The 11,200-nt window shown below is 41.0% G+C and overlaps 1 protein-coding gene across 1 annotated transcript in view; it reads left to right on the top strand.

Annotated features, from left to right (window-relative positions):
• TBRG1 (transforming growth factor beta regulator 1) overlaps positions 1–8,289 on the top strand; it is a 13,087-nt gene extending 4,798 nt beyond the window's left edge. Inside the window, 7 exon segments of the mRNA XM_004716252.2 lie at positions 271–562; positions 1,146–1,282; positions 1,622–1,768; positions 5,823–5,920; positions 6,159–6,269; positions 6,683–6,825; positions 7,589–8,289. Of these exon segments, the coding sequence (XP_004716309.1) occupies positions 271–562; positions 1,146–1,282; positions 1,622–1,768; positions 5,823–5,920; positions 6,159–6,269; positions 6,683–6,825; positions 7,589–7,737 (1,077 nt within the window). The 3' untranslated portion in view covers positions 7,738–8,289.
• The last annotated feature ends 2,911 nt before the right edge of the window (positions 8,290–11,200 follow it).

Raw genomic sequence — 11,200 nt, 5'->3', positions numbered from 1 at the left:
GTTGCCTACAGATGGGCTTTGAGTCCCCTGTCTGCACTCCCGCTCATTCACAATGGTATGACTTTTGTTCTTTGATGCCTGATACCTGATCCCTTCGACACCTCGTGATCACACAAGCTGGTGTGCTTCTTCCATGAGGGCTTTCAAGCTACAGTTCTTATCATTGCCTTTGAAGTCATTGGATTTTAGTATTCCCAGTGAATAGTGAAGAACCATATTGTTATGTATACAATGATCTTAGTACATTGTTTTGTTTTCCTAGTATTTGAGTAAAATATTAAGATAAAACAGAAGTTCATACCTCTGCTTCCTTTCCGTCCTGACCTCAGGTACTTGCTAAGGAAGCTCCTCCAACTTCAGGCCCTCACTGAAGGGGAAACACAGGCTGCAGCCCCTTCACACAGCTCCAGTTTTCCCCTGACATATGGAGTGTCCAGCTCTGTGGGATCGGTACAGGGAGCTGGGCCCATTTCTGGACCCAGCACTGTGGCTGAGGAACCCTTTGGGAAGAAATCCAAGAAGGAAAAAAAAGAAAAAGGCAAAGAGAACAACAAGCTGGAAGGTACCATGGGGAAAGGATTTTAATTGCTCCAATGGCTCAAATACTAATCAGTACTATGGACAAAGAATGGGTACTAAACAGTACACACGTGCAGCCAAGGAGGCATAAACTTTCATCTGTTCCAGAATCACCCCTAAGAGTGCCCGAGAAGCAAGGGTCCCAGAGCTACTTTGAGTGGAGAAATTGCATTAAAATTAGTTCAATTCAGAGGGAACTGGCTGAACCCCCACCCCCAATCCCTGTGTCTCTATCTCTCTGTATTATGTCGAGACAGGGAAATGGCTTAGGTGGCCTCTTAATCACACTGATCAATTGGAAAATTCCTCATCTCACAAAGGAAATGAGACATCAAAAAAGATAGGGTTTTTAGCTGCTAAGTACTAATGTTAACTTTGGGTACAGCCAGGTAGGTGGGTTAGAAAGATACTTCAGACTTTGGAGAAACATCCCATGTACCTATTCAGTGAGCATGTAGTATCATACCAGGATTGGCTTATTGTACTTAGCTTGCACAAGTAATTTACTCCCTTACACTCAGCCCTGGGAGGGACATAGGGTGGGTGACCCCAGATTTGCATTTCAGTTCTGAAGAAAACAACCAAGAAAAAGAAACTGGAGGGAGGTGCTCGCAAGCTGGTTCAGCCCATTGCCCTGGATCCCTCAGGACGGCCTGTGTTCCCCATCGGACTGGGGGGTCTCACAGTATATAGCCTGGGGGAGGTGAGTGAGACCAGCGATAAATAGGGAGGATAATCAGAAATACGGGAATGGGGTTGAGCCTTTGTGTGCTGTTCCCAAAAGTAGTGGCCCCTTGCTGATCCACATCAAACCTGGCAAATCTCGAGTCCCTAGGAAAACAGATTGGTTTTGTGTGCTGTAGAACCTATTCGCTCTCTCTTCCCTCCCCCTTCCTCTCATTTCCCTCCCTCCCTCCAATGTGTGTGTATGTGTGTGATTTTAGTTACTCTTTGTAGCCCCATAGTCTAGAAGCTACCACAGTAAGCTGGACTTCCAAATTCTTTAATGACCTCAATCCCAGGTTGGGGAATCTTTTTCTAGATCATCACCGACCGTCCTGGCTTCCATGATGAACATGCCATCTACCCTGTGGGCTATTGCAGTACTCGAGTGTATGCCAGCATGAAGTGCCCAAACCAGAAGTGTCTGTATACCTGTCAGATCAAGGATGGCGGTGTGCAGCCACAGGTACCGATTCAGATAACTGTGTTTTCCCCTTTGAGAATCTTTTGTCCCAGACACTCTGTATGCACTACTTATTCTGGCACCTTATAAAGTAAAAAAAAACAAAATTACTGCCATTTAGTTGATGCAGATTCATAGCAACCTTATAGAACAGAGTAGAACTGCCCCTTTTTTCCAAGACTTTAGATCTTGACAGGATCAGACAGCTTCATCTTTATCCTATAGCACTATTAAGGAGTTCAAACTATTGACTTTGCATCTTATTGCTCAGCAACTCAATGAATAATCCATTACAAGGTGGTAGTGTGTAATTGATTTGGATAACCCATGGTGCAGAAAATCAGTCCTAAGTTCCACCTCCACTACTAAGTGAGTGGGCTGGGATGTGAACCTGTATCTGATTCTCAGATCAGTGCCCTTTCACTTGAACTATGCTGTGTCTAACATCAGCATAATTATGAGTGTTTGGAATCTTATCAGAGCTGCTTAATTGTGAAGTGCAAGCTGCAGTAAATGACATGGGGCCATATCTGGTCTCTGACTTCCCTATTTCCACTAGGAGGGGTCAGACATGCCTCCATGCTTCATCCTTTACCGATTCTGACACCAACATTCCTTTCATAGCCTTGGCATAGTGGTTACATACTGACGTGCTAACCCCAAAGTCAGCAGTTCGAAACGAAGGAGTTAGTCTTAGAAATTCACAGGGGCAGTTCTACCCTGTCATAGGGTCGCTATGAGTCAGCATCAACTTGATTGCAATGAGAGTTATTAGGGAAGTTACTAGGTTACCACAAGTCAGGATCAACAAATAGTAAGGACAGTCATTGGTCCACAACACCTCTCCTCAGCCAGCAGCCTGTTCTTTCTCTGGTCCTCAGCCTCCCAACCATGTGGTCCCTTTGCCTTTGCCTCCCTGAGTCAGAAAGCCAAGCCTGTCTATTGCTTTGTGTCATATCTTGGGCCCATAGTCTTGGGCAAGATGAGGAGAAGGTACCCCATAGTGTCGACTCTGAACCTCTATACCACAGTGTGTAGCACATCTGGTCTCTGTGGCCTCTGCTACTTCAGACATAGATCTGGAATGTGGTCTTCCAGAGGATCCTGGGATTTCTGTGTCCCACGTGACTTTTACATACTGAGGAATGACTTGATGGAGGTGTGATTTGTCCTTTAGCCAACCGTACCCTCAAGAAAGAGAATAGTGTCTTAAGTCATACCCTCTAGGAAAGTAGTCTTAACATCGCCCCCAAAGAAACAAAGGGTGTGGCTTGATTCATACGCTCTGCTAAGGTCAGGACTTGTTGGTTCCAGCCCATAGAAACCCTATGCACATCAGAATAAAGCACTCCCAGGCCTGCACTGTCCTCACAATTGTTCCTTATGCTTGAGCCATTATTGCAGCCCCTGTGTCAGTCCATTTCATGGAGGGCCTTCCTCTGCACCCTGCCCTAATCCTGTCACAGAATTGTATCCAAAATGGGCTTGCAGCCACTGGCATAGGGTCCAGAATTATAACACATCATATAAGGAATTATGGCTTGAAGAGCCACATTATTTGACTCACAGGCCCATATTAGGGGAAGAATTGATTGTCTGCAATTTCAGGATAGATAAAAAAAAAAAGGACGTTACAAGGAAACTCCGTGTTAATTCCTGGATACACCTCGTTATTAAGACCGGGGAGTGATTGTAGTATTAGTGAAAGCGTTTGTTATCCTTCCCAGGCTAATTGAAGGCTGTTCTTTTTCTCCAGCTATCATCTCTGATCACTGGGGGGAAAATAGGCGATTTTCAGTGTAGATCAAATGATCCATAGAAAAGTAGGTAAAAAGAGATAGAAACAAGGTAATTAGGATACTTGGAGCAGAAGCTAGGAGAACACTGATCCTGCCTGACTCATTGGGATATATTTGAAAAGGAAAAATCTATGGGCATTTTAATTTTGTTGTTTTTCCCCCCTTAGCTTATTAACCCATATAGGCATTGTTTTTATAGTACATTGTGAGCCAGAGATTTAGCTTTAATATTTTCTCCCACTGGCATCAAGTGATACCATATGTATAGGAGGGGTTACCCCCCCAAAACTGGAAAAAAAGCTCCTCTGGGTGGAACTTTCATAGTACACATTTTTCCTGTTAGGCGAGCATTGGGCAACTCGCTCTGAGTTAATGCACCCAGTGGCATCGCCTGGGAAGGTTCTCTCTGGTCACAGTGAATTTTTTCATAGAAGTTTCACTAGAGTTGTTTTTTGTGATGGTCAATTTAAGAGAAGAGCGTGTGGCTATGAAATTTTGGTTCCTCCTCTGGCATATCTACCCTGTGGGATATTATGCAAAGATTGTGGTAGAATCATATGTACCAACATGGAAAGATCTTCAAAACTAAAGCATGACATTTGGACCTTCCTAATTGCTCTTTAGAGCTATGGTGGTGCCATGTGATTAAATACTTGGCCAAAAACCAAGAAAGATGTGGCAGAGATGTGTGAACTTATTGAAATGAGAAAGATATCAATAGGTCAGGATTTGTCTCACAAAATAACTTCTTATTAATCTCTAAAATTTGATACAGTAGAAGCGAATCTCAAAAGGAAACTAGTGGAAAAAACATTGGAAACTTTAATTGAGGGAGTTAGTCGAGGAATAAATTACAGAGCTTCTTACAGAAATGCTTTCTTGGCAAAAATCCCTCCATTTAAGTGTGTTGTTAATGTAACTGTCCTTTTTGATAAACACGGTCAAGATATTTTCCATTTAAAAATTTTTTTAAATGCAAATGGGTTTGTACTCAAAATTTTCTGTACCAGATAGTATAAAGTGAGCCAGAGATTACATATAACATGATCAACTTTAAAATACCACTTGTAAACATAAAATAATAAAATACCAGTTGTATTTTATACATCATACATGTACATAATCCGTGAAAGATGCATGAAAAATTAAGTGTGGACTTCTGGAAAGCAGTAAACTGAGGAATTTGGATTTGAAACAGTTAAAGGTCTTTTAATGTTTACTTGTATTTGTTTGAATTTTTAACAGTACTATAAGAAATTGTTTTTACGTATCACTGAAATTTGACACAGTATAAGGGAATCAAATTAAATAATAACCACAAAAGAAAACAGTAGTGGTTATTGGATGAGTTAGGGGAATGGGGTTGCAAGGGGAATTGGGGAGTGTGTTAGACAGGGTTCTCTACAGGGAGCAAACGATGAATGTGGTAGTTGGAGGGGAGCATTAGAACTGATTGTGATGATGTATATACAGCTCTTTTCAGAAGTGATTTAACTGGAAGTGTATGATATTTGAATATTAAGAAAACTTTAAAAAAAAACTTAAACCCATGGTTGGCTGCCCTGGGTGAAGGAGGAACAATGTTTGCTTAGGGGATGTTGAGTTTATGTTATTGGTGGTAGAATAATTTGGAAAAGAATCTCAATAATGGTTGTACAATACAAAGAGTATTAGCAATGGCCCTGAATTATACATATAGAAGTTGTTGAATTGGAGAATGTTTGGTGTACATATTTTTGCCACAATTAAAAAAAAGAAAAACCATTGGAGACTGTTTGCTGAGGAATTTGGTCAAAAAATAAATTACAGAGCTTCTTACAGAAATGGTTTCTTGACAAGATATGACAAAATACCCATTTATAAACTATCAAGGGCTCATGAGGGAAGGGGGAGTGGGGAGGGAGGGGAAAAATGAGGACCTAATGTCGGGGGTTTGAGTGGAGAGAAAATGTTTTGAGAAACGATGTACAAATGCGCTTTACACAATTGATGTGTGTATGGATTGGGATGACAGTTGTATGAGCCCCTAATAAAATGTTTTTAAAATGAATAAATAAATAAATAAAAAGAAATTTAAATAATAAACAATATTTTATCCAAAAAAAAAAAAAAAGAAATGGTTTCTTGGCAGAAATCCCCCCATTTCAAGTGTAAGTGTATAGTGCACATCAGTTTCAAGTTCCAGAGCAGAGACCTTGTTGTGTGGCTTTCTTTCTGTCATTTCTTCCTTAAGAATTTACCTGACTTTCTCTTTCCAGTTTGAAATTGTTCCTGAAGATGATCCCCAGAATGCCATTGTCAGCTCTTCTGCAGATGCTTGTCACGTAGAACTGCTCCAGACCATAAGTGCTTACATGTAAGTTGAAGACTGGCCAGAAGAATTCATTTGGTCCTGTGTGCTCTTACCTTTTAATGATCAGAGATCGCTTATAGAAACCTGTCCTATATCTTGCAGACATTGTGTGAAAATTAGATTCCCCAGGGTATCCAAGTCAGGAGCAGGTTTCCTTTGTGTTCATGCTCACGTTCCATCCCTGAACCATTCTCAATTCACCCGAACTCCCGTAAACTAAAATTCTTCCTTTCCTATTCAGAGGGAAGGTAATGCCCAACCTCCTTCCATCTGGACCTGACTTTTTTGGGTTTTCTCATCCAACCATCCACAACCTCATCCAGAGTTGTCCAGGAGCTCGAAAATGTGTCAAGTAAGTGTGATCAAATACAGTCCTTTCAGAAAAGTTCAGTGGTCTGCTGGCTGGGAACCTGAGTTAGGAGTGACTGCTTTTCTCATTCGTACATTTGTTGACCAGCTTGTGCATGTTGAACATCTTCCTGCCTGCTGCGCACCCTCCAGACAGATAAATAGGAGCTCATACCCCACTGTTTTATAAATTTCATTTTCTTTTTACACCTTGATAGCAAGAGGGTTGGGAAATCCTATGGAATAATGTGTCACTAAAGAAGCCTGCCTATTTTATTTTAGGGTCTTTTTTTAAAAATATGTTTTAAGACATGGGCAAGACCTAAAGAAAAAGGAAAAACCACTAATCCCTTTTGAAGTAAGAATGAGTTATTATAGTTATTAGACACATCTTGAAGATTCCCTGTGATTCTGCAGTTACCAGTGGGTGAAATTTGATGTGTGCAAACCTGGAGATGGGCATCTACCTCAAGAATTGCTAGAGAATGATGCTGCTATGAACTTTGAAGCCTTTCAGAGACAGACTTTTGATGTGGATCAGAATGACCCCATTCTGCCAGGTATCTTTTAACTTGACTCTCATTAGGTTACTCTCTCTTCGCTTCTGAGAAGTACCCAAACTATCTGGGCAATGTGGGATGGCAGCTTTGATTGAGTTGATCGTGGAGAGTCCCGAGTCAGCGGAGGATCTTCTGACCTGCATCACTCACAGAAGCCACAGGAAGTACCTTTCATCAGCAGGGGAGGGTGTCTCATTCTGTAGCCTAAGACCAAAGTGGAGTTCCATAGAAAACTGTGCTTGTCAAGTGAAGTAAACACTATCAGGTCTTGTTGCAGGTCCTGCCTGTATTCCATAAATTCCTTCCCACAGGTGGGTGAAATGATCAAGGGAATGGGCATTGGAGAATCACATGGGGAGAATTCTGATGGGAAAAAAAGGGAATGTAATTCGCATTCTCACTCTTTGCCTATAACCCAGAGAAATCACTTAACCAGGTTTCTTCATTGCAAACATCTAAACCAGTGGTTCTCAACCTTCCTAATGCCACAGCCCTTTAATACAGTTACACATTTTGTGGTGACCCCCCCCTAAACTATTTTCGCTGCTACTTCATAACTGTAATTTCGCCACTGTTAGGAATCCAGTGACCCCTGTGAAAGGGTCATTCAACACCCAAAGGTGTCACAACCCACATGTTGGGAATCGCTGATCTAAACCAAAAAAGACCCAAATTTAGCTGGCAGATATAAAGTATTAAAGAATTGAAGCAACGTGTGTATTGGCTCAAAACAGTCTCCTGAGAGATTCCCAAGCAGCAGTAGGACTTATTTGTTTTTCCCCTCCTTGATCCTTGGACCTCCCAGAGCTTCCTTTCCAACCCATGTTCCTGACACACGAGCCCTTGGTGGATACACACCTGCAGCACTTGACGTCTCCAGCCCAGTGTAGCCCAACGGAGTCGTCAGAGTGAACAAGAATGAAGCAGCTATATCATTTTTATCCTGATGAACTTTTTTAACTTAAACTAAAACTACAAATATATGAAAGAAGATGGCTTGAGACATAAGAAGACATGTAAATTAGCATGTCACGGAGGTTCCTGGGAGGGGGGGAGGTGGCAGGGGGACTAGCTGCTTTATTTTTAGTAATAAATTTCTCTTGACAGTTCTGTATATTTTCATTTGTTGTAATCAAGATATAATTTAGTTTGTTTAACAATGCCTGAGGTAGACGTAGCTCCTTTATAAACCAAAATGAGAAATGTCTTGTGACTCAGTAAGATAGTAAGATTCTGACAAACTTCTGTGCGTGTTTGATTCTAATCCTAGTCCAATGAATATTGGTCTCAGCCCTAAGACCCTGCTGCTTTATTGCATGTCATTATCATCTAAATCACATCATCTGCTTATGCCCACACAGGAAAGGGCAGTCTAAAGTACTCTGCTCAGCTTTTCCTTCACATGTTGCACATCTTTTGAAGGAATTAAAAAGTCACTTTTGAGAGTTGTGTTATTTAACCTTTTCTACTGCTCATTTGTGGTTTCTTATTGGAGAATGTGCCTTTGAGCACATTACAGTGAAACTATGTAATAGCACAAATTCATATATAATATGATTGAGGATTGGCTCCACCCTCCACAACCTTGTTAGTTGTAATAACTGCAATAACATACCGTATATACTCGCCATATAAGCCAACCCAAATATAAGCCAAGGCACCTAATTTTACCACACAAAAACTGGGAAAACTTATGGACTCAAGTATAAGCCTAGGGTGGGAAATGCAACAGCTACTGGTAAATTTCAAATTAAAAATACATACCAATAAAATTACATTAATCGAAGCATCAATGTTAAATGTTATTGAATATTTATTTCAAAGAAAAACAGTAAACTAGCTCTGTAAGTGGAAAAGAAGGTCAACAAAAACAATATGGTATCAAAAATAACTTTAAAAGTACAAAAACCTTAGCTCAATCAGCAACCAAGCTAAAACAAAAGTTAGAACCCTTCAAAACTGGATTTCTCATCTTCTGTATGTCCAGAGCTTCAGCTTTAGCTGGTGTGAGGTCATCAGCATAGACATTGTCAGCATCACTGCGTTCTCATTCATCACCATTATTGCTGTGGTTCTCATACAAAGCGCTGTCTTCACTGCCATCCATAGCATTACTGATTCCACGTTTCTTGAAGGCACATTGCACCATGTCCTCTGGAATCTCTTCCCATGCATCACAAACCCACTTTGCTATCAATTCTATGTCGGGCTTCATCAGATTTCCAACTTTTGTCAGTCAGGCTTGACCAAATGACATCCATTCATGCCACATCTTTCACACACTGCCTTTGAAGGTTTATTAAAGCACACATCTAGGGGCTGCAATACAGATATAAACCCACCTGGAATAACGGCCAAAGTAACTTGAGAAGACTGCCAATTTTTTTATGTCATCAGATGTGGGCTCTGAACATATTCCAAATTAGCAATGATGCTTTTTTTCTTTAAGGCTGCTCCTGGTCATCTGCTCCAAATTTCTTCCAGCCATTTTTTTGGTACATCTTCATCCATCTGGCCTTTAGTTCCATGAGCCAAACATGATAGAATGACTGTGAAATGGTTTTTTTCATTTCCTGTAGTTCTGAATAAAATATGGTAGTTTTGTCTCCCAAACTTGCCACGGTTCTGTTGCTTGGAAGATCACAAGTCATAGATGTTTCATCCATATTCCCAATATCTCCTGGGTCAGTTATGGATCCTTCTTTGTTTTATGATAAATGAATGGAACGACATCACTTTTTCATCATAGCAACTTCTGTGGAATCATTGTTCTTTGCCGCAAAGGTAGGACAAACCTATTCATAAAGCAGGTACACCATCCTGCTGATGCAACAAAATTTTCAATGCCTGGTGCTTTTAATTTGTCGTCTTTAGCCATTTGAAGGGCATATAAGCGAATTCCCATGCTTGTTACTCAGTAACCTTTTTGATGACACTCCATACCCATTTATGCAATTCAGTCTCCAGAGCCCCTTATGAAGTTGGTAAACCAACTTTTTTTGCCGTTGGAATCTTTTCCAAGTCAGCTTGCATTTCCCACTAATCCCTCACTTTTTTGTTGTCAACACAAAATTCCCTACCTGCAATATTGTTATTGCTTTCTTCTGCTCTTGACACAACCTTAAGTTCGAAACCAACTTTGTATGATCTGCATTTTTGTTTTGGTCCAGGATTATAAATATTGGGATCCATTTCTAATAAGATAAAAAAAAGACTTTGAAAAAGAATGCTGTACCATAGCGATTGAATTCTCAAAATATATAGTAAGCTATACTCCAAAAGTAAGCACTACTGATAGTTCTTAAAAGAGATCAACTTACATTAAAAATGGTGGTGTCTGGGCAACTACCAGTACACATATAAACAAGTAAAATCAATTGGCAATAGAACGCAGAAAGATAGTCTTCACCACGGAAAACATATCCCCCAAAAAAATCGCACTCAAAAGACACCATGAGACGCAGAACATGCTGGATCCCCAAGGGAGCTGACAGTAATTCAGGGTTTAGAGAGTTTGGTGTGATGATAGTCCAGAATGTGATGACATGACTGTTTGCATAGAGCAGCCTGTGTTAGGGCGCATAACATACACGTGTTGTGTACACACTGTGTTACAGCATGCGCTGTGATCCTGCATATGCAGTGTTACCGCATATATATGGGAAGTGCCGGCGCAACACATGCAGTTACATAGTGCTTATCTGGCATTCATCTGACAAGGATGCCGCGTGCCCCAGGTACCAGCACACAGAAGCAGGCAGGTTCTTGCCCAGTACGGCAAGGACAACACAGGCTGCCAGCGTGCAGGAGCAAAGAGCAGTGATAGCAGCAGTCATTGGACCACCCACAGAGGCTGCAGGCACCTGCAGATGAGCTGTAGAAACGAGCACACCCATACTGCACCGGAGAACAGGTAGGTGAGACATATACCGCCACCGTCCAATCACTAGAGTATAAGATGAGGGGGGCTTTTTCAGCATTAAAAAGGTGTTGAAAAAAACTCGGCTTATACACGAGTATATACGGTAACCATTAGGAGTCCTAGTGGCACAATGGTTAAGCACTCAGCTGCTTCCCTGAAGATCAGTGGTCCAAACTAGATACTCCATAGGAGAAAAGACCTAGTGGTTTGCTTCTGAAAAATTATACGTAACTGTTTGAGACAGTTTTACTCTATTGCATGGTGTTGAAATCAACTCAATGACACAAGTATAATATTGCATTCTATGTAACTGAATTTTCGGAATCCTTCTTGGCTAATTCATGGCATTGAGGTGGAGTTTTACCATATCACTTAACCCCAATCAGTACAACTCTCCATAGTACTTGTGGGATGCTTTAACTATCAACCAGGGCTAGCTGGAATGGTAATGAA

The sequence above is a fragment of the Echinops telfairi genome, unplaced genomic scaffold, assembly GCF_000313985.2.
Source record: "Echinops telfairi isolate 266 unplaced genomic scaffold, ASM31398v2 ScPeMD7_7465;HRSCAF=8503, whole genome shotgun sequence".
Lineage (NCBI taxonomy): Eukaryota > Metazoa > Chordata > Mammalia > Afrosoricida > Tenrecidae > Echinops > Echinops telfairi.
The sequence above is the reverse complement of the archived record's forward strand: the minus strand, read 5'-3'. Positions and strand labels throughout refer to the sequence as shown.